This window comes from Ammospiza nelsoni, chromosome 27 (genome assembly GCF_027579445.1).
Source record: "Ammospiza nelsoni isolate bAmmNel1 chromosome 27, bAmmNel1.pri, whole genome shotgun sequence".
In the NCBI taxonomy this organism is placed as follows: Eukaryota; Metazoa; Chordata; class Aves; order Passeriformes; family Passerellidae; genus Ammospiza; species Ammospiza nelsoni.
In genome coordinates, this window is record NC_080659.1 from 5,559,707 (window position 1) to 5,585,283 (window position 25,577).

General features: G+C 58.3%; 1 protein-coding gene across 4 annotated transcripts; it reads left to right on the top strand.

Moving 5' to 3' along the window:
- The first annotated feature begins 826 nt into the window (after positions 1-826).
- Positions 827-25,356, top strand: SH3GL1 (SH3 domain containing GRB2 like 1, endophilin A2). 4 transcript variants are annotated; one of them, XR_009420076.1, is made up of 11 exons: positions 827-985; positions 16,537-16,605; positions 16,708-16,780; positions 17,251-17,394; positions 18,774-18,907; positions 19,863-20,021; positions 20,414-20,517; positions 21,125-21,249; positions 21,685-21,741; positions 23,361-24,100; positions 24,131-25,356. XR_009420076.1 is itself a non-coding variant. In XM_059489646.1 (10 exons), the coding sequence occupies exons 1-10, from the start codon at positions 941-943 to the stop codon at positions 23,555-23,557; spliced, it is 1,107 nt and encodes a 368-aa protein (XP_059345629.1). In that variant the 5' UTR covers positions 827-940; the 3' UTR covers positions 23,558-25,356. The 4 variants fall into 4 exon arrangements, 3 of the variants coding, with proteins under 3 accessions (XP_059345629.1, XP_059345630.1, XP_059345631.1); XM_059489646.1 differs by having other exon boundaries at positions 23,361-25,356; XM_059489647.1 differs by having other exon boundaries at positions 21,688-21,741; positions 23,361-25,356.
- The last annotated feature ends 221 nt before the right edge of the window (positions 25,357-25,577 follow it).

Genomic DNA, 25,577 nt, shown 5'->3' on the forward strand with positions numbered 1-25,577 from the left:
CGGCCCGCGCAGCCCCCGCCGCTCCGGGCCCGGTCCCGCCCGGCCCGTCCCGCTCGTACTTGGCGGGAGCCGGGGCGACCCCGCGTCCCGCGCCGCTGATTGGCCGAGCGCGCCCCACGTGACCCGCCCAGCCACACTCCCCGCTGCGTCTCGCCTTTGGATTGGCCGCCGCCGCGAGGGCCGCTGATTGGCGGAGGGGGCTGTCGATCTGGCGCGCTGCAGGCGCTGATTGGGTGGCTTTGTAAAGGGACGGTGGGGCGCCGCTGGGTCCCGGTGCCGGGGCCCGAGGCCTGCCCGCTCACCGGGCGGGACCGATGCCGCGGGGGACCGGAGTGGCCTGTCCGCAGCAGCGGGCGGAGGGGGCGGAGCCAGCACTGCCGCCCGCCGCGCCGCTACGGGCATCGAGCCAACGCGCGAAATGGCGGCGGCTCCGGCGGCCAATCAGCGCCCGCCGCTGCGAGGCGCAGGCGCAGTGGCTGACGCAAGGGATGCTGGGAGTAGTAGTTTTCCATTTGGAGCGTCTGCTGCCCCATTTTCCCCCTAGCCCTATGGCGGCGCTCCCAGCCCGGTTGTCCCCGTGTCGCACACGCGGTCCGCTCCCCACAGAATCATTCAGGAGAAAGACACGGCTGCATCACAGTCATCTCCCGATATGACCGCCAGTCCCGCGTGTCGCGACAGAACGACTCTATCGCCGCTCAGTCGGTTCCGCCCGGCCGGCAGGGGGCGCGCTGCGCTGGCGGCGCTCGGGCCGGGCCGCTCGGTGGTGGCGGCCGGGGGGGCGGGGCCGGGCGGCGGCGGAAGCGGCGGCGGGGACGGGCCGGGCTGGGACGGGCGGAGCGTCCAGAGGCTCCCGAGGCTCCCGCCGCCCCCGCTGCAGGTCCCGCCGCCCGCACACCGGCTCCCCGCCGCCACCGGGCCAGGCACCGGCACCGGCACCATGTCGGTGGCGGGGCTGAAGAAGCAGTTCTACAAAGCCACCCAGGTGAGACACCGGCACCTCGCGCCCGTTCCCGCCGCCGTTGGGCTCCGGGGAGGCCGCTGTTCCCTTGGCGGTTCGGAGAAGCCGCTGCTGCCCCGGCGGTGCCCGCTCCCCGCCGTTATCCCGTGCCGGGATCCCGGAGCTGGGCCCGCCGGGCATCCCCCGGTACCCCCGGTATCTCCCGGTGAGGCTCCCGGGGCTCGGTGCGGGCCGTGAGCGGAGCTCAGCAGCCGGGAAGGGCCCGGTTTGGGGGAGCTGTTCTCCGGTGGGACCGGGGCACGGAAGCTCCGGGGGGAGCGGCGGGTGCGGGGCCGGTGACACCGCGGGGATCCCGGGGGTGCTTCCCTTTCCCTAAACCGGGACGGATCCAACCCTAAACCGGGACGGATCCAGCCCTAAACCGGGACGGATCGAGCCCTAAACCGGGACGGATCCAGCCCTAAACCGGGACGGATCCAGCCCTAAACCGGGACGGATCCAACCCTAAACCGGGACGGATCCAACCCTAAACCGGGACGGATCCTGCCCTAAACCGGGACGGATCCAACCCTAAACCGGGACAGATTCGGCTCTAAACCGGGACGGATCCAGCCCTAAACCGGGACGGATCCAGCCCTAAACCGGGACGGATCCAACCCTAAACCGGGACGGATCGAGCCCTAAACCGGCCGGGAGAGGCGGAGGGAGCCCCGGGAGCAGCGGCCCCGGTAACCCCGGGCAGCTCCCGGTTCGTGCGGGGCTGGGGAGCCCCGGAGGTTCGGCAGTCGCGGCCAGGACGGAGGAGCTCGTTCGGCCTTGGAGCTCTTCCCTCGGGTTCCCCGCCCTGGAGGTGCCCAAGGCCGGGCTGGAGCAGCTTGGCGCGGCGCAGGGGATGTTCCATGGACAGGAATATTCCATATTCCGTAATTCCCTGCGGGAACGAGCCCCGCACAGGGCTCACAAACTCCTTTCCCTCTCCCGAAATGAGGGGAGACCGTCCCCAATCCCCCCGAGCAGAATTCCCCTTCCCAGCGCTTCCTGTTCACAGCCGTGAGCTTTTGTTAAAGCGTTTTGGGAACGGTTCAGGAATCCCAAATCCCCCTCTGCTGCTGCTGCTTTCCTGCCCCTGGTTTGAATTCCAGATGAATTTGGCACGGGTGGTGTTTTCCATCCCTGAATTCAAACCCTTGCAGCTCATCCCACCCCTGTGTGCGGCGTGTGTCGCCTTCCTCCTCGGCTCTGTTTCCCCGAAATCCATTTCATGTACCCAGCAAAGCAAGAGAACAAATTCCTGAAGTCATCCTCCACCCCCTTTCCCACCAGACCCATCCTGGCGTGCTGTTTTGGGTGTTTTTCCACAACTTCCATGGGGAAAAGTCGTGCTGGGGGCTCGCTGTGGGAGGATTTTGCTGTGCTGGGTGTCAGGAGGTGGAAACCCCTCGGTGACTCAGGACTAGCGTGTTCCTAAGCCCAAAAATATCATTTTGAACCCCAGATGAAGCAGTTTTTTTTGAGGAATTGCAAATTGCCACCCCTTGCAGTGGTGTCCATGACTTGGGGATGCTCTGACTGGAAACTGGAACTCACTGGTTCCAGTTTGGCCATTTTATTTGTCTCCCCCTTCCTTCCCTTTCCCCCCTTTCTCCCCTCTGGTCCCACTCAGCCCTTGGCTGAAGGAGAGCAGGATTAGTTATTTTTTTGGCTCCCTCCAAACCATCAGAAGCTGCCAAAGCCCAACATGTGGAAGATCTTTCCTAAAACGTTACGTTTGTTCCAAGTCTGTCCTCAATTGAGGGCAAGCAGAGCCAGGAGCGGGGTCTGCAGGGACCCCCGAGGGTTTGGGGTCCCTGTCCAGGATCCAGGGGGAGCAGGGCTTGGCTCCTGGGGCTCCTCCATGTAATTCCTGCAAGCCCACGTCTCCCCTGGGTGAGGCAGCCGGGCGCCCACACGCAGGAGAGAGCCTGGAGTATCCTGGATTAAAAAAAAAAAAAAAAAAAAAATAAAATAAATCTGAGTCGTGCTGGCAAATGCTGCAGATGGGAAGCAGCTCTGAGTGTGTCCAGAACAGGTTCTGCCTGTTCGCAGCAAACTGTTCTCTAAAAAAAATATAAAAAAAAAAAAATAAAGATATTTCTGGAGGAAACATCCTGAGGAAGGGGGAGAAAGAAACAGCAGCAGCAGCTTGGAGCTGGGAACAGGGTGGGAAGTGCCTGGTCCAAGGTTTCATCCAGCCTGGGATTCACAGGGACCTTCTGGTGTGCAGACAGCTTCCTTTGCACCTTTTGGGTTTCGTACAAACTGCTGGGAATCCTCAAATCCTGCAAATCCTCCCAGGCAGTGGGCAGGACAGCGTTCCTGGGGAATCCTGAGGGGCGTCAGCAGGGGTGGGAGCAGCAGCAGGGCTGGAGGGATCCTGGGGTTCCTGCCTCACCTGGAGCAGGAGCAGGGACAGGAGATGCAGAAATGGGTCTGTGCTGCTCACCTGGAGCTCTCTAGGGATGCAGGGATGGTCTGTGCTGCTCACCTGGAGCTCTCTGGGGACAGAGGAATCCAGGGATGGGTCTGTGCTGCTCACCTGGAGTTCTCTGGGGACAGGAATCCAGGGATGGGTCTGTGCTGCTCACCTGGAGCTCTCTGGGGACAGGAATCCAGGGATGGGTCTGTGCTGCTCACCTGGAGTTCTCTGGGGATGCAGGGATGGGTCTGTGCTGCTCACCTGGAGCTCTGTGGGGATGCAGGGATGGTCTGTGCTGCTCACCTGGACCTGGAGGAGCTCTCTAGGGATACAGGGATGGTCTGTGCTGCTCACCTGGAGCTCTGTGGGGATGCAGGAATGGTCTGTGCTGCTCACCTGGAGCTCTCTGTGGACAGGGGATGCAGGGAGGGTCTGTGCTGCTCACCTGGAGCAGGAGCAGCTCTCTGGGGATGGGGAAATGCAGAAATGGGTCTGTGCTGCTCACCTGGACATGGAGAAGCTCTCTGTGGACAGGGAATGCAGAGATGGGTCTGTGCTGCTCACCTGGAGCTCTCTGGGGATGCAGGGATGGTCTGTGCTGCTCACCTGGAGCAGGAGCAGCTCTCTAGGGACAGGCAGTCCAGGGCTGGTCTGTGCTGCTCACCTGGAACAGGAGAGGCTCTCTGGGATGCAGGGCTGGTCTGTGCTGCTCACCTGGAGCTCTCTGGGAGCAGGCAATCCAGGGATGGTCTGTGCTGCTCACCTGGAACAGGAGAGGCTCTCTGGGAGCAGGCAATCCAGGGATGGTCTGTGCTGCCCTTCCCAGGGCCCAGCTGTGGTGGGAGCTCTGGGATTCCCAGCACAGCTGCTGAGGGTGCTGCCCTGGAGCCCGGCGGGGTTTGGGATGGAGGAGAGCTCAGAGCTCAGCTCCTTTCAGTGCCCAAGGCCGGGTGGGGCAGTGGCAGGGCTGGGACAGGATGGGATTAAGGTCCCCTCCAAGCCCAGCCAGGCTGGGGCTCAGCCCTGCCATTCCAAACTGGATTAACGTGCTCCCAAGGCCTGTGTGAGCTGAGCCTAAACCCTGCCAGGCCTGCCTGGCCTCAGCAGCTCGTGCTGGCCCAAGCCACAGCCCAGCCTCCTCCTCCTCCTCCTCACCCAGAGCCGTTTTCCAGAAGGGGAAAAGGCAAGTGCTAATTAAATCTCAGCAGCCCTTGACACACACACACATTTCCCTGTGTTTGATGACAGCTCCCAGGGTTTCCAGGGGTATTTTTGGCCACAAAGAGCCCCTTGCTGCCTGGGCCAGCAGGGAGAGCTTTCCTTGCCCTGGGAGCTCCCTGCAGGTGCTGCTGTGGGCTGGGGATGTGCTCCTGTGTGACACTGAGGGACAGCTGCAGCTGCCACGGAGGGCATTTCCCCTTTTTCTTGGCCTTTGTGGTCATTCATTGCTCTTGGTGCTGCTGAGCTGGGATTTCCTTCACTTCTCCCCAGGTTTCCTGTCTTCCCTCCTCAGCCCAGGTTCCCTCTGTGCTGATTTTGTGCTCTGCTTTCACACGTGCGATTTTTCTTCTCTTTCCCAGGTGAACCTTTCAAAAACTCCTCTTTTTTTGGTTCATTTTGGGTTTGTTTTTTTTTTGCTACTAACTCAGCCATGCTCCCATTGGCCTCTCCAGGCTTTCTCTTGGAGGTGCCTTTGGGGTAGTTTGGGCAGGAAGGGACCTTAAAGCTCATCCCATTCCATGGGCAGGGACAGCTTGCACTGCCCCAGACTGCTCCAAGCCTTGGAAACTCGCAGGGCCGGGAGTGCTTGGAGGTGCCCAAGGTCCTGGAGAATCCATCAGGAGGGTCTGGGTTGCTCCTGCCTCCAGGAAAAGCCTTAACCCCCCCATCCCATTGCAGGGACGGGGCAGCCCCAGCATCTTTGGGGAGCTGTGCCAGGGCCTGAGCAGCCTGTGGGCAAAGAGGGCAGCAGGGAGTTCCTGTGGGAGGGATTTGGCAGCATCAGCCTCTAAGCTCCTTATCTGTACATGGGAATTTGGACTGGGAAGTTGAGGGATTTTTTTGCTGATTCCTGCCAGCCTGGAGCCTCCTGCCAACCTCTGTCCCACGGCGCTGATGTTGCTGTGTTAACATTAACCTGGGCTGCATTCCCCTGCCTCTCCTGGGTTTATCTTTCCACATTAATCTGCTCCTGAGGCCGGGGCAAAGCTGGGTTTGCTGGGGTGGCATCCTGCAGCTCTGCCAGGGAACGAGTGACAGGAGGGAGGAACGGCCTCAGTGAGGCTGAAATTTGATATTAATGCAAATTTTTCCACGGAAAAGCTTGTCAGGCCGTGGAACAGGCTGCCCAGGGCAATGAGAGTCCCCGTCCCTGAAGTGTGGATGTGGCCCTTGGGGACTCAGTGGTGAGCCTGGCGCTGGGCTGGGCTCAGGGCTCCTAAAGCTCCTTTCCAGCATTGTCCATCCATGACTCCACGTGTGGCAGGTGGAGAGCAGAGGCTGAGTGTCCCCAAACCTCTTGGAGACAGGGATGAGGTGCCAGGGCACCCCCTCGGGGCACTCACAGAGGTGCTTGTGCCACATCCAAGGGAACACCTGCAGCCAGGATGATTTCCTGTGGATTCCCTCTCCTTTTCCTGGCTGATTTCCATCAAATTCTGTCCCTGCTCTGGCTGGTCAATCATTGCTGGAGTGAGCAGCCCCAGAACCAAGCAACTTTCATTTTTCCAGGATTGTTTCTCTGCAGAGTTTGCTATAAATTGGCTTTCCCCCCCCCCCACCTTTTAAGGTTGTTTTTGCAGACAATAACAGGAGCTCTGATTCCTGGAAGGCAGAGACAGAAAGGAGAGCTGGGGAAGTGCAGCTCTCCATATCCTGCCCTGTTTGCTCCCCTTCCTGTGGCTGATGTCAGCCAGGGAAAGTGTTATCCTGTGCCTGCAGCTGGGGGAATCTGGGCTCAGGGCAGGAGCTGTGACTCAGGGATGCTGAATCCACGTCACGAAATGCTGGATTTATCCAGCTGCCTGCACAGGGGATGCTTCCTGCCTGAGCAAAAGGAAATCCTTCCTCCCCCTTTTCCCTGCCACTGCTTTGCTTTCCTCCTGGGAAAGAGCAAGATGGGGATGAGCTCAGGCAGCCTGGCCTGCCTTGTAAAAGCTGATTCATTTCTTTAGCACTTTATTTTTTTTTTTCCCCTCCTTCTTCCTCCTCTCCCCCATCCCTGTGGGAAAACCTCAGGCAGCTCCTCCCAGTGCCAAAACCGGTGCCTGCAGGGCTGCGAGGGGCTGGTCCTGCTGGATCCCTCCCAGGCAGGATGGAGAGCCCCTGAAAAAGCCCAGAAATGAAAGAAATCCCTAATCCAGATGGTTTTGGCTGTGTAATTCCAGCTGAACTCATTCACATCCCGGCCCTGGGTGTTTCATAACTCTGAGGTTGCTGTCCCTGCTCCCCCCCATCCCTAAGTGCACGGATTCACCCAGCCTGGGCTGTGATGCACAGAGTGGGAGCAGGCAGGAGGCTGAGCCTGCCTTTTCCCGTGGATCTGCTCCCTCTGGGCTGTGCCATGGCTGTGTCTCAGCTTCCCTCCCTGGATCAGATGGGAAGGATCCAGCTCGTGGCCCTGGGAGAGCCCCAGAGCATCCCAGAGCTTCCCTTTTCCTGAGCTGCTCCATGACAGGACCTAGTGCAGGATCCAGCCTCTCTTAGCCTCTCCCCGGGCTCATAAAAATGATAATTAATATCTTTTTACAGATTTCTTGTTCCCCTCAGCCCCATCCCTGCAGTCAGTGATCCCAGGGCTTTCAGGAAAGGTTCCCCTGGCAGGAAAGTCCTGGCCCAGACTCAGAGCTGGGGCTTCCTCTCCTGCTTTTGGGGCTGGGAGTGCCTGGAGGTGCCCCAGGTCCTGGAGAATCCATCAGCAGAGTCTGGGTTGCTCCTGCCTCCAAGAAAAGCCTTAACCCCCCCTCCCAGCATTGCCACCAATAGCTAATTAATAGAAGCAGCCCTTTTAAAGCCATTGGGAATTTTAGGATCTCCTAATGCCTGGCTATTAATAAAGTTCATGGTACTGTCACTAATTAAATTGCTTTTCTGCTCCAAAGGAGAAAAAAAAGATGAGTTAAACATCTCCATAATGAAATTCTGTCTTTGAGACAGAAGGTTAAATTTGCATGATTAAAGCTTTTAAAGGGCTTTTCCTAATTGAGAAAATGCTTCATAATTCATACTAGAGCCTGAAAACCCGGCTGCACCCCCTGGCTGGGCCAGACTTTATTCCCCAGTGATAATTTATTAACCACTTTCCTGACCAAATCTGGTTTGGCATCCCAGGATTGGCTGCATTTAAACTTAATTTTCCCACTTTCATGATGAAAAAGGCAGAAGAAGGGTAAACAATTATCCACACCCGAAGCAAATCCCTCCAGTAGAAGGTGCTGGGTTGTTTTGGTTTTTTTTTTTCCTGATTTTCTTCCCTGGATTAGGATCCATCTTTTGCTGCTGCTGTGAGTGTGAGGGAGCAGGGGCAGCACAAATGCAGAGTGCCAGATGTTGGAGGAGCTCCTGTCCCAGTAAAGCTCCTCCTGATTGCGCTGGGAGAGGTATAAAGGGCAAAAGCTCTGTCCTTTTGTGCCTGCCTGGGATAAAACATCATCCAAATGTCATCTCCCAGCATTTCTGGGCCCCCCCTGGCAGTGCCTACAGGGCACGAGGGCCACAGTGATGCCACAGTGATGCCACAGTGATGCCAAGTGCTGGGGGGGATTTTATCCCAATTAAACCATCCCAAAATGAGTCTCAGTGTGCAGTCAGGGAAGAACCATATCCAGCAGCGCCTTGGATGGGCTGGAAGCTTCCAGAAGCTCTGGGATGTGGGGAAGGCCCCGGTGCAGCTCTGGAGGAGCTGATGCAGGAGTTTAATCCAACCCTGGCAGCCTTAGGGGTGCTGGGGTCGCTCCTTCCCACTCTCCCTTTCCTTAGGATGCTGTGCTGTGCTCTGATAGCCACAGAGCTTTTCCTAGAATTCAAAGGAACAAGGAAAACGAGTGTTTACAGTGTCCTCAGCCACTTGTGTCCCCTTTGATGTGTGAGCCCTGCTCCCCGTGTGGGACGTGCTCTCCCACCCAGCCCACACCAGGAGCAGGACTTTGCCTTCCTCTGGGGGGATTTGGAGCTTTTCTGATGTCCCCGATGGCTCCAGAGCCGTGTCACCATCTCTGTGTGCCCCCCCAGCCTGGATTGCTCCCATCGTCCTGCAAATCCAGAGGTTTTCTGGCTCCTTCCCAGCTCCTGACTTGCCTCCTGCTGTATCCTCACTTTGGGTGATCCCAGCACCTCAGGGAGGTGTTTCTCCTGCTTTTCACAGGGAGCAGAAATCCCTTGTGCTGCTTGGTGTTCTCTCCAGGGATTTACAGCTGTTCACACCCTCATTTTCCCCTTGTTTTTTGGGAAATCCCTCAGAGCACCGTGCGGGTGCTGACCGCAGCACAAGGCTGCTGCGTGCTCCTCCTGAAAAGGAGGAAAAGGTGGGGAAAACCAAGGATTGCCGTTCCTAGGAGGCTCTTTCAGTGCTTTGCACTTTGCTATCCCATCTCAGGAGCAACTCCAGAGCAGCTCCAAGGCTCCAGGGCGAGGAGCCTGTGCTGCCCCAGCTGCTGGGGCCGGGTGGAGCTGCCCAGGAGTGATGGCTCAGCAGCTTGGGGAGAGCCAGGCTGTGATTCCCTGGGCCAGGCTGTGCGGGAAGTCTGGGTGCAAGGCCACACTATTCCATGTTTCCCCTCAATTTACTGAACTTCCTCTCAATTGCTGAAATCACTGGAAGCCTCTGAGGGGAGATCACTGCTGGGAGAGAGGAGCTGCTGCTGTGTTTGTGTTTTCCGTGGAATTTGACCCAATTCCATGATTTTTTTTTTTTTTTTTTTTTCCCCAGCTGAGTAGTGATTGTGTCTGGTTTGGTTCAGAGCATGTGAGAAATAATAACAGGAGAAAACAGGCTGCTGGGAGGTGCCCCCATCCCTCCAGCACGGGCATTCCAACACTCCTATGGAAACCTTGGGTTGTGCCCTTCTCTGTCTCCTGCTGGAAAAAGGAGCTGGGGCATCACCCCAATGAGCAGGGAGCTCCCAGGCAGGGTTTGGGCTCTGCCCTGCAGCCCAGGAGAGCAGGAATCGAATTGCCAGAGCCAGGAAGGAGCAGCTGCATTGCAGAGCATCCTCCCGGTGCCCTTGGCTGGCCCGGCCCCGGGGCTGCTGCTGCTGCAATCCCGGGTTTGCCTTTAATTCCCGCTGTCCTCGTTCCTGCAGCCCATCTGCTGGATGGAGATGAGTCACCCGAGCCCGAGGAGGAGGAGGAGGAGGAGGAGGGCTGGCAGGTGGCTCCTGGAAAGCTGCCTGTGCCCGTGCAGCTCTTCCCTGGCCGTTCCATGGGATAAGATTACAACCCGAGGTCGCTGGGAAGCCTTTCCTCCTCTGCAGAGGGAAGGGAAGGAGCTGCTCATTGTTCCAGCCTGACCTTCCTGCTGCACATCAAGGAATTCCTGTGGTGCTGCGGGGAGGGAGGGATCCCAGGCTCGGCTGCTGAGGGGGTGGGAGGCTCGGGGTGTTCCGAGCCACGTTTTCCCTCAGCACGTGTCTGGAGGCAGCCAGGCACCCCCAGTGCCTTGGCACGAGTCCTTGCCGAGGCAGAGACTCCCTGGTTCCGTCATGGGGCTCATCCCCAGCTCTCGGGTGCGAGGCTCAGCCAGGACTGGCCTGTCGTGAAGGTGGGAATGGGAAATCACAGGGAAGGAGCTGCGGGAGAGGGCTGAGAGTTGGGAAATGGGGTGGAAACGTCCCTGGGAGCTGTTTGTGTGGAAAACCAGACAGTGGAGGGGCTGCTGGAGTGTCCAGGCGTCCCAGGCAGGTCAGATCCATGGGGGTGACGTTTGGAGGCAGCAGCAGGGTGTGCTCAGAGGGGCTGGAGCCTGAGAGCAGCTGTTCCTCCTCTTCCTCTGCTTTGCCAGGAGGGGATGTGAAACATCCCAGAGTGGTTTGGGTTGGAAGGGACCTTGAAGGTCACAGAGTCCCCCCCTGCCGTGGCAGGGACACCCTGGACTGTGCCAGGCTGCTCCAAGCCCTGGCCTTGGGCAGTGCCAGGGCTGGGGCAGCCTCTGGGAACTCGGGGTGTGCCTCCCTCTCCCAAGGCTGCAGGGAATTGTTCCTCCCCTCCTCTGCACAACAAACACTGGGATCTGTTTTCTTCTGCTCAAAGTAGGTCAGGAGTTGCTGAGATCAGGGTGAGCTGTGCTGTGGGTGTGCCCAGCTCACCCCAGCCCGGGCTGCCTGCTGCTCTGGGGCAGGCACGGGGCTGGGATCTGGGATGGGATCCTGGGATGGATCCAGGGATGGGATCCTGGGATGGGATCCTGGGATGGATCCAGGGATGGGATCCTGGGATGGATCCAGGGATGGGATCCTGGGATGGGATCCTGGCATGGGATCCTGGGATGGGATCCTGGGATGGGATCCTGGGATGGATTCAGGGATGGGATCCTGGGATGGGATCCTGGGATGGATCCAGGGATGGGATCCTGGGATGGATCCAGGGATGGATCCAGGGATGGGATCCTGGGATGGATCCAGGGATGGGATCCTGGGATGGGATCCTGGCATGGGATCCTGGGATGGGATCCTGGGATGGGATCCTGGGATGGGATCCTGGGATGGGATCCTGGGATGGATTCAGGGATGGGATCCTGGGATGGGATCCTGGGATGGATCCAGGGATGGGATCCTGGGATGGGATCCTGGCATGGGATCCTGGGATGGGATCCTGGGATGGGATCCTGGGATGGATTCAGGGATGGGATCCTGGGATGGGATCCTGGGATGGATCCAGGGATGGGATCCTGGGATGGATCCAGGGATGGGATCCTGGGATGGGATCCTGGCATGGGATCCTGGGATGGGATCCTGGGATGGGATCCTGGGATGGATTCAGGGATGGGATCCTGGGATGGGATCCTGGGATGGGATCCTGGGATGGGATCCTGGGATGGATTCAGGGATGGGATCCTGGGATGGGATCTTGGGATGGGATCCTGGGATGGGATCCTGGGATGGGATCCTGGGATGGATCCAGGGATGGGATCCTGGGATGGATCCTGGGATGGGATCCTGGGCTGGGATCCTGGGCTGGGATCCTGGGATGGGATCCTGGGATGGGATCCTTGGATAGGCTGAGCCCAGCAAGGTTCGGGTCCTGGGATGGGCTGATCTCACCAGGGCTGGGATCCAGGGCTGGGATCCTGGGATAGTCTGAGCCCACCAGGGATGGGATCCTGGGATAGGCACAGCTTTGGTCCAGGGATGGGCTGAGCCCAGCAGGGCTGGGATCCTGAGATGAGCTTGGATCCTTGGATAGGCTGATCCCACCAGGGCTGGGACCCCAGGATGGGCTGGGATCCAGGGCTGGGATCCTGGGATGGGCTGGGATCCAGGGCTGGGATCCTGGGATGGGCTGGGATCCAGGGCTGGGATCCTGGGATAGGCTGATCCCACCAGGGCTGGGACCCCAGGATGGCCCAGGACCCTCCCAGGACCAGCTGGTTCTGCAGGGAGCTCCATGGAGCCGTGTGGGGCACTCCAGGAGAGCCCCCGGCCTTTTCCAGGCTGCAGCTGGGCTGGTGAGTTTTTCCAGGAGGTTTTGGGACCTTTCCAGCGCTGCCATTGCCCAGCCCTGCTGGCTGGGTGGCTGAGGGCCTTTGCTGTGCTCCCAAGCTCTCACACACACACGGGGCTGGGCAGGGTCACCGTGGCTCTGCAGGATGATGGGGATGACCCGGAATGAAGCTGGATGCCAGGGAGTCACACCCTGCTCATTTAGGTTCCATGGAGCATCCCACAAATTAAACTGGGCACCAGCAATCCCATTTAACCCTGGCTCTCTTCACTCCTTCTCCTGTGCCAGACTTTGGGGGTTCAGAACATTCCCACCCCTTTTTCCCTGGGTTTGTGGGCTGGCTTTCTGCCCTGGGCTGGGATGAAGGCAGCCAGGGTAGAGCTGCTCATCTGTGGGTTTGTTTTTGTATTTCTTGAGGGGAACTCGCTGTTGGGAGGGTGGAGGGGAGGAAGAGGAAGGCTTTGATACCCCAGAGTCTGCAGGAATGAGGTTTTCAGTCGACTGTAGGGAACTGTTTTGATTGCAAGGATGGCAAATGTTTGATGTGTTATAAATAGGGCTGACTGCGATGGAAAAAAGAAAGTGAGTTAAAAAAAAAAAACCCTGATTTTTGGGTTTCTCTTGGTGTGTTTTGCCTGTCTGAGGCTGAGGGAATTAGGGATAATTTTCCGTTTTAAAATATTTAAAGGCTGGAGAGCAAAATATCAAAATCTGTGAAATCCCGTGGGGAAGCTGGTGATTAGCAGAGAGTTACAGAGACTTGTGGGCTGGGCAGATGAGACCTGCAGGGTGGATGTGCTGGAATCTGCCCTTCTCCAGCTTTCCAGGAGCTCTTTGGCTGCTGCCACCTTCCCAGGTTTTATCAGGGATTTTGCTGATGGTGCAGCCCAAAAATCACCTTTTATTCTCCACGTCTTTCCCACCTCCCCAGCTGGGACTGCCCAGCTCTGCTCCCAAAATCTCTCCTGATCCTCCCTGCTCCTGGATTTGCCCCAGCACATCCCAGCCCAGCTGCCAGGAGAGTCCCTGTGCATCCCTCCTTGCCCTTTTCCACGCACACACACCATTCCTGCCTCTCCCCTGGCCACCCTGGCTCTTTCCAACAATGGTTCTTTCATTCCTGAGATCTTCCCCCACACAAGGGGAGGTCGGGATTGTTCCCATTCCCACGGCCCTGCCAAGGAATCTGCCATGGAATCTGAAGGAATCTGCCAAGGAATCTGCAGGAATTCCCCCTGAGCTGCAAAACAAAGCTGTGGAGAGGGGCTGGAGCAGCTTTGGGTGGACAAGGGGCTGTGTCCAATCCCTGTGGATGAGCCCTGCCAAGGAATCTGCCATGGAATCTGAAGGAATCTGCCATGGAATCTGAAGGAATCTGCAGGAATTCCCCCTGAGCTCCAAAACAAAGCTGTGCAGTGAGGCTGGAGCATCCTTGGCTGGACAGGGCCCATCTCCAATCCCTGTGGATGAGCCCTGCCAAGGAATCTGCCAAAGAATCTGCCATGGAATCTGAAGGAATCTGCCATGGAATCTGAAGGAATCTGCAGGAACCCTCCCTGAGCTCCAAAACAAAGCTGTGGAGCAAGGCTGGAGCATCCTTGCCTGGACAGGGGCTGTGTCCAATCCCTCTGGATGAGCCCTGCCAAGGAATCTGCCAAAGAATCTGAAGGAATCTGCCATGGAATCTGAAGAAATCTGCCATGGAATCTGAAGGAATCTGCAGGAATCCCCCCTGAGCTCCAAAACAAAGCTGTGGAGCAAGGCTGGAGCATCCTTGGCTGGACAGGGCCCATCTCCAATCCCTGTGGATGAGCCCTGCCAAGGAATCTGAAGGAATCTGCCAAGGAATGTGCAAGAATCCCCCCCAAGCTCCAAAACAAAGCTGTGGAGCAAGGCTGGAGCATCCTTGGCTGGACAGGGGCCGTGTCCAGTCCCTGAGGATGAGCCTGGCTGGGTGCTGAGCTCCAGGAATGCTGAGGCAGTGCTCCCATCCCAGGCTGGAGCTGTCTGAGCACACTGGGGCTGTGACATTTTGCTGAAGTGAGGGGTGGGAGCTCCTGGCTCTCAGCTGGCTGCCTCAGCCCTCAGCTCAGCTGTGGAATTCCAGGTGAAATCTCTGCCAGGAGCAGCCAAGCAGGAGCAGATTGTATCTGCCCAGTGCCAGCTGCAGCGCCCTGGGCCAATATTTGCTCTGGGAGGTGTTTGGCCAAAGGCTCCAGCTCTCACTGCTCCCAGGGTGAGCCCCTTGGAGGTTTCCCATCCACAGACCAGGGAGGCCAGACTTGTTCTGCTCTTCCACTCCCAGGGAATGTTTGGTTTGGTTTGGTTTGGTTTTGGTTTTTAACCATTTCCATGTCTGCCCTCATCCTTTCCCAGTCTGGCTTCAGGAGAGGTGAGATCCCAGCTGGGGGAGCAGGGATGTAACCCAAACCTTCTCCTGGCTGCTCAGGAAATCAAAATGCAGAAAAATTGTCAGCACATCCTCCAAAAAGCCCCATAGCTGCTTGCTGGGGGAAGGGCTGCTGGAATCTGCAGCACCAGCATTCCTCCAGCTGCCTTCCTTAGGCCAGGCAATGGATGGATAAACCCTTCCTTCCTTCCTTCCTTCCTTCCTTCCTTCCTTCCTTCCTTCCTTCCTTCCTTCCTTCCTTCCTTCCTTCCTTCCTTCCTTCCTTCCTTCCTTCCTTCCTTCCTTCCTTCCTTCCTTCCTTCCTTCCTTCCTTCCTTCCTTCCTTCCTTCCTTCCTTCCTTCCTTCCTTCCTTCCTTCCTTCCTTCCTTCCTTCCTTCCTTCCTTCCTTCCTTCCTTCCTTCCTTCCTTCCTTCCTTCCTTCCTTCCTTCCTTCCTTCCTTCCTTCCTTCCTTCCTTCCTTCCTTCCTTCCTTCCTTCCTTCCTTCCTTCCTTCCTTCCTTCCTTCCTTCCTTCCTTCCTTCCTTCCTTCCTTCCTTCCTTCCTTCCTTCCTTCCTTCCTTCCTTCCTTCCTTCCTTCCTTCCTTCCTTTCCCTTCCCTTCCCTTCCCTTCCCTTCCCTTCCCTTCCCTTCCCTTCCCTTCCCTTCCCTTCCCTTCCCTTCCCTTCCCTTCCCTTCCCTTCCCTTCCCTTCCCTTCCCTTCCCTTCCCTTCCCTGTGGCTGCTTTGGTGTCTCCAGGTGCTTCTGAACCTGGACAATTCCCTAAATTATCCCTCCCCCTCTTCCTCAGAAAACATCCAGCCCCATTTTGTATCCTCACGGGAGCAGGAGTGTTCCAGAGGAAGAAAGCCTCGATAAAAATCAAATATTTGATGTTGGAGTAAACAAACCCGATTGTTCCTTCAGATCTGGAGTTTTCAGCACAAACAGGAGGAATCCTGGCAATGCCCCGGGGCAGGCCTGGAGCCCTGGCAGCCAGTGCCAGGTTTCCCAGACCACTTTGGATGTCTGGATGGGGAATTTGCTGTTGTTTGGAGCAAAATAATCACACATTGTTCCCCACAGCTCCCTGACAGGAGGGTGGAGCCAGGTGGTGTCGGGCTCTGCTCCCAGGGAGCAGCAGGACAAGAGGAAACGGCCTCACATTGCACCAGGGAAGGTTTAGTTTGGAAATGAGGGGAAATCTGTTCATGGAAAGGGTGGCCAGGCATTGGCACAGCTGCCCAGAGCAGTGCTGGAGTCCCCATCCCTGGAGGTGCCCAGAAATCACACAGATGTGGCACCTGGGGACGTGGGTTATGGGTGAACGTGGTCAGGCTCAGTGATCAACCTCAGCCATTCCATGGCTCCAGTTTTGGCCAGTTCCCGTGTCCTGCCTCCCCAGGCAGTGCAGGGGCTGGGAAGGGAACATTTTCCTGCCTGGGCTGCAGAGCATGGACAGAAGGACACTTTGGGGGGGGTTTGGGGGGCATTGGTCACCCCTGGGCAGGGGATGCTGCGGGTCAGGGGCTGGGGCTGTTCTTGGGCTGAGGGATCCCCTCAAGGCTGCTGAGCCTTGCCATGAAATGAGCCCTGACTTCCCAGCCTGTCAAACATCTCCTCTGACAATTCCAGCCCCTGTCCCTGATCCCAAGCTGCTCCAGCAGTTCAGAGTGGTGGCTGTGCTCTCCCCCCAGGCTCTCCTGTGCTGCCTGCTGGGAGCTGAGTGTGTTCATCCCCTGTTTACTTGGATTTTGCTGTGTGTGAAACTGAGTTCCTTGGCGTTTGTGCTTGTTTTTTCCAGCAGGCGTTGGAGTTGGAGCCGTGGGCTGGGATTTAGGGAGCTCTGGAGCTCCTGGTGGGTGAGGAACATCCTGGCTGAGCCAAGCTTTGGGTGCTCGGGGATGTTTGGGGGTTTGGCGGGGTATTTTTGAGGGGCTTTGGGCAGTTCCTGCTGCCTCCTTTCTCTTGCAGGTGCTGTGTGGACCCTCCCTGTTCCCATTCTGTCCCAGGGAATTCCTCTTTGAGGTGGGAAGGGTCAATCAGTGCCTGATCCTCCTCCCTTTCCTTTCCCACAGCTGGTCAGCGAGAAGGTCGGAGGGGCCGAAGGGACCAAGTTAGATGATGACTTCAAGGAGATGGAAAAGGTGAGTGGGGAAGCAGAGGAATCCCCCAAATCACCCCGTGGCTCCTGTGGGATTGGCTGAATCCCTGAGCTGACCCTCACTGGGCTCTTGTCTCTCCTGCAGAAAGTGGACGTGACCAGCAAGGCTGTCACAGAAGTCCTGACCAGAACCATTGAGTACCTCCAGCCCAACCCAGGTGAGGGCCTGCACCTGCCCTGTCCCCTTCCCAGGGATAGAGGGAGCTCAGGGAGATGCCTTTTGCTCCAGCTTTGGAGCAGGGTACCCCTCTTGCCCTGAATCCAGATGCAGCTTTTGCCTCAGACTCAGAGGGGCCCTAAGGGGACCCTTTTTTCTCAGAATGTCCAGGAAAAGTGGTGTTCCTGGGCTGGGAAGGGGTGGCTGGCTCTGTCAGCCCTGCCTCCTTCCAGCCAGCTGCTCCAGAGAGCACTCCAGGGACCTGGAAGGGCTGGGGAAACTCCTTTGGCTTTCCCTAACCAAGCAGTGGGGAACTATTTTTGCTTTGCGTCTTGGAAAAGAACCGAGGGATGTTCCTGGGGGATGGAGACAGCGGAGCCTCTTGGCTTTGGGTGTAGCAGGGGGGGAACAAACCTGCTGAGGGCTGCAGGGAATGCAGAGGGGGCAGAGGCTGAGGTGTTTGTGTGGCAGCTTCCAGAGCCAAGCTCACCATGCTCAACACCATGTCCAAGATCCGCGGGCAGGTGAAGAACCCCGGCTACCCCCAGTCCGAGGGGCTGCTGGGGGAGTGCATGATCCGCTATGGGAAGGAGCTGGGAGAGGATTCCAACTTTGGTGAGTGCCCCCTGGGCCTGGGAGGGGAGTGGGGCAGGCTGCTGGTTCACTGCTGAGCTGGCACTCTGAATTCTGGAAGGGTTTGGGCGAACTTTGTGGCACTGAACTGTGCGTGGGGCTTAAAGGGGTTCAGAAGCTTCCAGAGGGAGGAGACTGCAAGGGAAAGAGGGGAGGTTTAGATGGGATATTGGGAAGAATTCCTGCCTGTGAGGAGGGTGAGGCCCTGGCACAGGGTACCCAGAGCAGCTGTGGCTGTCCCTGGATCCCTGGAAGTGCCCAAGGCCAGGCTGGAGCAACCTGGGACAGTGGAAGGTGGGAGTGGATGGGCTTTAAGCTCCTTCCATTCCATCCCAAATCATTCTGTGATCCCAGGTGTCCTGGATGTCAATCCACTTTCTTATTAAACACTGAGATAAATTTGTATAAAATAAAAACTTCCCTCTGAACTGAGCAGCGAAGCAGGAACGGGACAGAGCAAGACTGGGAGTTTCACACAGCTCTGAAGGCCAAGAAATCTTCTGGCTGTTCCTTGGAGCCACGTGTGGCTGGCAGGGAGGAGGGGGTGAAGCCTTTTGGTGACATCAGTTTTAATCCCCTGGAACCTGGGCCAGGCACGTGATGGACCCCTGGCAGCACAGCTGGCCCTGCCAGGCCAGGGAGGAGCTGCCTTGCCTCAGGAAAATTAAAAACCTCTGGCTGCTCTTGGAACTGACAGAGGGTTTTGGAGATCCTCCCTGGCCAGCTCAGAGCTCTGCATCAGTCCTGGCTCACAGGGACTGAGGAGAGCGAGGGAAGGAAGCTTTTAGGAGAGCACAGCAAACTCTATTTCCTTAATGGCCTCCTTAAAGCAGCACTGAGGACTCCATCCCTCCCTTCCAGGTTATTCAGAGTTATTACAATTGAAAGAACACTTCTGGTCTATTGATTTTTCCAGCTGGACAGTGGAGAGATGTTTTCCCTTGACCCTCTCTCTCACTCATGTATTTTCCTGTGTTCATGCTCTGCTGCAATTGTTGTTTTGCCAAAGCTGCACAGGAATCATTTCATCTCTAAGTGTTTCCTCTGCACAAAAAAGCCAGCACTGATTATGCTTTGCTGCAAGCCTGCCTGGCTTAAGTGCCAGAGTGGCCAGAGCCTGAGGAAAGGATGGGACTGAACAGGTTTCAGTGAGTGACACTGAGCTCTGGGGCTGCCCCAGGCCAGCTTGGAGCAACCTGGGACGGCTGAAGGTGGCGCTGGATGGGCTTTAGGGTCCTTCCAAGCCAAACCACGCCAGGATTGTGGGACACACAAGAAGGGAGAAGGAGGGGATGTGAGGCAGGTCCCTGGGCTCGGCTGTGTTTGATCCCCTGTCCCTGTCCCTGTCCCTGTCCCTGCAGGGGACGCGCTCCTCGACGCCGGCGAATCCATGAAGCGCCTGGCGGAGGTGAAGGACTCGCTGGACATCGAGGTCAAACAGAACTTCATTGATCCCCTGCAGAACCTGTGTGACAAGGACCTGAAGGAGATCCAGGTAACCCCCCTGTGCTCTGCTCTGCTCTCATCTCCCTGCTCTCTCTTTGGCTGCTGGGGCACGGAGCTGCTGCTCTGCAGTGCTGGGAGCAGGGGCTCTCTTTGGCTGCTGGGGCACGGAGCTGCTGCTCTGCAGTGCTGGGAGCAGGGGCTGCCAGGAATTGCCTGCACTCTGTGTGTGTTTTATCCCTCCAGACTCTCTGGTATTTCCTCCCTGCTCCTCCTGAGCAGCCCAAAATGCTGCATGCAGCTTGCAATGGTTCTCCATTTGCCATGTTTGATGGTGCCATGGGAATACATCCCAGCACTCCTTCTGGGCTTGCTGAATTGGGCTCCTAGTGCTGGGAGCTTCCCGATGGGATCAATTTGGGCTCCAAGCTCCTCTCAGGAATCTACTCAGCATGCCAAGGAGCCCTCTGGGGTCTCCCTGGGAGAACAGGGAGCTCAGCAGCTCCCAGAGCTGCACACAGACAAGTGCAGGCCCTGTAACAGGATCCATCCCAACCTCCAATTCCTGAGGGAGTCTTCACTGTCACTGCTGTCCTGGCTGAAATAACCACCAAGTTACCTCAGTGCCTGTCTGTGCCCACTTCCATGGGGCTGCTTTAAACATCCCTGCCCTAAGATCCAGGAGAGCAGTGCCCAGACCCCCCATTCCGGCTGTCCAGAGATCCCTGCAGCTCCTGGGGAGCTGAAAGGAGCAGCAGAGCTCTTCACCCTCCCAAAAAGCTTCTGTGGGGAGCAGACCTGGAATGGAAAGGGTCTGGAATTGTTCCTCAATGGAAAGGGTCTGGAATTATTCCCCCATCACACCCCAGGGCCTCTGTCCCACCTGGAGCAAAGGTGGGAGCCCCAGGAGATCAGGTTTCTGACACCAGTGAACTCAGCCTGTAACTGGAGCTGCCCTCCCAAGCCTCTGGCTTCTCCCTCTTCCCTGCTCTCTCCATCCTCCCCAGCACCACCTCAAGAAGCTGGAGGGGAGGCGCCTGGACTTCGACTACAAGAAGAAGCGGCAGGGCAAGATCCCCGACGAGGAGCTGCGCCAGGCCATGGAGAAGTTTGAGGAGTCCAAGGAAGTGGCAGAGACCAGCATGCACAACCTCCTGGAGACAGATGTGAGTGTGGGAGGGCACAGCTGGGGCCTTCTGTGTCCCTGGGGTGGCATCTCCTGAGGGAGGCACTGGTTGCACACCAGTTTCCACTTCTCCCGAGTGTGGTTCTGCTCTGGGAAAGCCCAGAGCTGACAGCACAGAGCTTTGCTCAACCCCTGACCCAGCTCTGCCTGGCACCAAACAGGCTCCTCTTGGGGTGCTGGGGCATCATTTAGGGAGGTAACCCATCTGGGAAGGGTTTGGGAGGGATTTCCCAGCTGGCCAAGCCAGAGTGGCAGGAATGGGCTCTGTCCTGGCAATCCCAGAGCTCCTCCTGGGCTGCCCACGGCTGCCCCAGGGCTGTGCAGGGGTGTGCAGCTGTGGGCAGGTGCTGATGCCAGCCTGCTGTTGCCCAGATCGAGCAGGTGAGCCAGCTGTCAGCCCTGGTGGATGCCCAGCTGGATTACCACAGGCAGGCCGTGCAGATCCTGGACGAGCTGGCCGAGAAGCTCAAGCGCAGGTGAGTCCCTGTGGAATCCCCTGAGCCCCCCTGGAATCACAGAATCCCACAAGGGTGGGGTGGGAAGGGACCTTGGGGCTCACAGAGCAGGGACACCTTCACTAGCCCAGGTTGCTCTGAGCCCTGTCCAAGCTGGCCTTGATAAAGCCAATTCCTTTGGCTGTTCCAGGTGGGATTTGGATTTAGTTGGGTGTTTGATCCAGCCCAGATCCTGGCTGAGGAAGGCTCGTCCCACCTCTCCTTCCTCAGCCTCTGGCAGTGCTGCTCTTCCCTCCTGGGAGAAGCTGCAGAGTGGATCCCGTGCCTGCCCTGAGTTGGGAGGAGCTGGGAGGACCCTGCCAAGTCTGAGCTTCCAAACTACAGCACGAGTGTCCTCTGCTGGCCCGAATTCCTGAGCATTCCCCAGCAAAACCCGGCATGTGTGGGCCCTGTCGAAGGGCAGATCCCAAACCCTGAGGAAATCCCACCTTCCAAAGGCTCCAGCACAGGGGCTTGTGCAAATCCCAGTCTCCAAACCCCTTCCTGCCCTGTGCAGCCCCCAGGAGGATAAACACCATGTTGTTCCACTCCTCATTGCACTGAGCCTCTTTTCCTTTCCCTGTCCCAGGATGAGGGAGGCCTCCTCCCGTCCCAAGAGGGAATACAAACCCAAGCCCAGGGAGACCTACGACTTCAGGGAGCCTGACCAGTCCAACGGGGGCTTCTCCTGCGCCCCCACCCCCAAAGCCTCAGGTAACCTTGTCCCAGGTGTTCCCTGGTGCCTCTGGAGCAGCCTCCCGGGGAAGGAGGGCGGCTGCTCTGCCTGCACAGGATGTTCCTGCTGTGCTGGAGGCTCCTGCACGAGGCTGTGGCTCTGGAAAACGTCAGGAATGCCTCCAGATCGGGCTCTTTTCTCCTGGGAGCCAGGAGCCTTTGCTCTGTTGGCTTTGGGGATGTGCCAGAGGGGTCTCCAGCCTGGGCCTCTCGCTGTCAGTGCCAGACAGGAAAGCGAAGCCTCCCTTCCTCCCTCCCTCCTTGTCTTCCCTCCCGCTGCATCCCTCCCTCCCTCCCTGATCCTGGTGGGTTCCTAACAGCATGGGGGCCCTGCTGTTGCTGCTGACAGACCCCTGTGGGCCCTGCCTGTCCCTGTCTCCCGTGGTTTAAGCATGTCTCTCTTTTGTTTGGAAGCAGCTTCCACCTCTTTCCGGTCGGACAAGCCGTCCCGGGCCTCCGTCAGGAGTATCCGTGAGTTTCCTCCCTCTGCACTGCTCCCTGTGTGTCCCCCCCTGGCTGCTCCTCCCTGCTGCTGCTGCTCCTTGGAGCTGCTCATCCCTCTGTGCTGAGCCTGAGCTGAGCCCTGAATTAACCCAGCCATGCCCCAGGGGGATTTTTTGGGGGTTTTGCACCTCCAAAAATGGGACCTGGCTCGCCCGGAGGAGCTGCAGCAGCTCCCAGCACTCAGACATGTCCTGCTTGCCTGGAATCAGCTCCCAGACATGTCCTGGTCCCCTGGGATCAACACCAGGCATGTCCTGGTCCCCTGGGATCAGCTCCCAGGCATGTCCTGCTCCCCTGGAATCAACACCAGGCATGTCCTGCTCCCCTGGAATCAGCTCCCAGGCATGTCCTGCTCCCCTGGAATCAACACCAGGCATGTCCTGCTCCCCTGGAATCAGCTCCCAGGCATGTCCTGCTCCCCTGGAATCAGCTCCCAGGCATGTCCTGCTTCCCAGGGATCAGCACCCAGACATGTCCTGCTCCCCTGGGATCAACACCAGGCATGTCCTGCTCCCCTGGGATCAGGTGCTTTCCCAGAGACATCAGACACCTCAAGGATTTCCCTGTTCTCACAAGCACCCAGCCTGGATCTCTCCCATCCTGCTCCCCATGTCCCTGTGGAAGGCTGGAGGGAGGAGGCAGAGCCTCAGCTCACAGAGTTTGTGGGGTGATGTGGGGTCTGTGGTTCCTCCTGCAGCACCCTGGGATGCTGGGGCTTGGAGCTGCTGTGCTGGGAAGGAGCCTGGAGCAGGGCCGTGGTGGTGGGGCCAGCCTGGTGGTTTGGGGAGTTCTCTCAAGGCCATCAATGTCTGGCTGCTGCTTGTGGTGATTTCTGAGTGCTCTTCCCATGCTGGGCCCTCCCTGCTGTGGGTCCTGGAATCATGGAATGGTTTGGGTTGGGAGGGACCTTCAAGACCATCTCATTCCATGGGCAGGGACACCTTGCACTGTCCCAGGCTGCCCCGAGCCCTGTCCAGCCTGGCCTGGGACACTGCCAGGGATGTGCCCTTGCTGCCATTCCCTTGCCCTGGCTGGGACAGCCCCAGCACAGTGGGGAGGGCTGGGGGGTCCTGCAGGTCTCTCTTAGCTCCGTCCCTTCCCACTGGGATTCTCCCAGCTCCAAAGCTGAGCCCCAAAATGCCAGCACACAGAGTGAGCAGCAGGAAATCCCACAGAAAATCCCTTTGCAGCCTAAAGGTGATGCTTAACTCCTGGAGCTGAGCTGGGGGATGAGATTTCGGGCTTCTCCTGACTTTTGAGGGGCTGCTCGTGGATTTGGAGCCCTGTGGCCAGGGAGGCAGCTGCTGTGCTGTCCCCCTCAGGTGTGGGGTGATCCCATCAGAGTCCCACTTCATGTCCAATGTCACCACCGAGCTCCAGGGCAGGCTCTCAGCTCTCAGCTTGTCTGTGAGGTTGGGATTCAGGAGCAGCTCTTGGCTCTGGAGGCAGTGCGGGACCTGCAGGAGCAGTGAAGGGCACTGGAGCCATCCCTGCCGGTCCTGGCAGGGTGCAGAGCCCGTGGCAGGAGTGCCCGGTGTGCCAGGGCACTGTAGGGTCCTGCTGACGTGTCCCCACTGTCCCCACAGCCCCCCTGGACCAGCCCTGCTGCAAAGCCCTCTACGACTTCGAGCCCGAGAACGACGGCGAGCTGGGCTTCAAGGAGGGCGACATCATCACCCTGACGAACCAGATCGACGAGAACTGGTACGAGGGGATGATCCACGGCCAGTCCGGCTTCTTCCCGCTCAACTACGTGGAAGTGCTGGTCCCGCTACCTCAGTGAGACGGCGCCGCTCCGCCCCGAGTGTCCCGAGCTCCATTCCAGCTCCAGCCCCGCTTCCCGCCTCCCCTCGGGGCCAGGCGCCACCAGGGAACAAACCAGAAGGGTCCCACGGCCCCTTCCCCCCGTGAATTTGGTTATTTTCTTTTTTTTTGTCCTTTTTTTTTCTTTTTTTTTTTTTTTTTTTTTTTTTTTTTGTCCTTCTGGTGCTTGAACTTCGGTACTTTGTGCGCCCCCAGCCCCGGCCGTGCTGCTGGCACGTCCCTGTCCCTGTCCACTTCCCATCTTTCCTGTGGGTCCAGCGCGTGGGTAAGGCAGGTGGGAGAGCCAGGATGTGTCCTGGGCACAGGGGGCACAGCCAGGATGTGTCCTGGGCACAGGGGGGAGAGCCAGGATGTGTCCTGGGCACAAGTGGCACAGCCAGGATGTGTCCTGGGCACAGGGGGCACAGCCAGGATGTGTCCTGGGCACAAGTGGCACAGCCAGGATGTGTCCTGGGCACAGAGGTGACCCCAGTGGCACAGCCAGGATGTGTCCTGGGCACAAGTGGCATAGCCAGGATGTGTCCTGGCACAGAGGTGACCTCAGTGGCACAGCCAGGATGTGTCCTGGCACAGGGATGGCCCCAGGGCAGGGCAGCCCCAGTCCCACCCTCCCGCCCCAGCCAACACCGCCCCTGTCCCCACAAATCCCAGAAGGATCAGGGGAGGGGAGCTGGGGAACAGCAACACTAAAACAGCCAGAGAACACTAACACAGCCCTGCAGGGCAGGAGCTGAGCCTTGCCTGGGGTTTGGAGCCATCCCTGGGGCTCAGAGCCATCCCTGCCCACCCTGCAGGGACAGCAGGGATGTCCCCTGCCTGCCTGGCCCCCTCCCCACTGAGCTCAACCCCATGATGGGGGGCTGCTCCTTCTGCCCATGTTTTTTTCATGGACCTCAGACTTTTCCTGCTCCAAACTCTCCCAAGCCAGTCCCACCTGGAGGATCACCTGGAAGGGGAGGAACTGGGCCACAGCCCAGGGTATCTGTGTGATGGGACAGAGCTTGTGGCTCCTCTGCCCTTCCTGGGAATCCCTCCTGTGGCTGGAGCTCACCTGGCTCTCAGGTGCCTTCCCTGCACCCCCAGCCACCCTCCCTGGAACTGCTCTGCCCCTGCATTGCTGGGAGAAGGGATGGTTCATCTCAGTGGCACCTCTGCCAGCCCTTCTCCCTCTGCTGTGCTTTCCCTGCCCAGGGCGTGGGCATGGGGTGGGCATGGAGTTGGCATGGGGCTGCAGGGCAGCGTGTGCTGGGCTCCGTGGTTTCTCTTGCTGCAAAAGTGGGTTCTGCCCCTCGTGGGGCTGGGATGGGCCCTGCTGTGAGCCCCAGCTGTGCAGGGCTGTGCTGCAGCACCCCTGTCCCTGCAGCACCCCTGTCCCTGCAGCTCTGTGAGCCCCAGCTGTGCAGGGCTGTGCTGCAGCACCCCCCTGTCCCTGCAGCACCCTTGTCCCTGTCCCTGCTGCTCCTGCCCCGTTCTCTGTAAGGATTTGGTCCGTGCATGTCCACGTGTGTCTGACCCCCCCCCAGCAGTGACCCCGGCCCCGGGGGGGGCACAGGGCAGCCCCCCCTGCTCCCAGCAGGGCAGGGAGCCCATGGGACCGGAGTCCTGGGGGCCCTTCCCGCTGTCCCCTCCCCGCTGGGGGACACTGGCTCCCGCTCAGGTGGATTGAAATGCGTTCTGTCAGCTGGGACACCTCGCTAGGTCTATTTTTGGGTTTTGGTTTTGTTTTTGTTTTGTTTTGGTTTTTTTTTTTTTTTTTAATGGTTTCTCCTGGTTTTTAGGGGGAAAATGATGACCCACAATTCTTGACTTGTATCTCTGAATGAAAGTATTAAATGTTTTCTTCTTTCTAAGGGCTGCCTTGTGGAGTCAGGGAATGGCTCAGATTGGATGGGACCTGGAAGGTCGTGGGCAGGGACACCTCCCACTGTGCCAGGCTGCTCCAGTGCCCATCCAGCCTGGCCTTGGGCACTGCCAGGGAC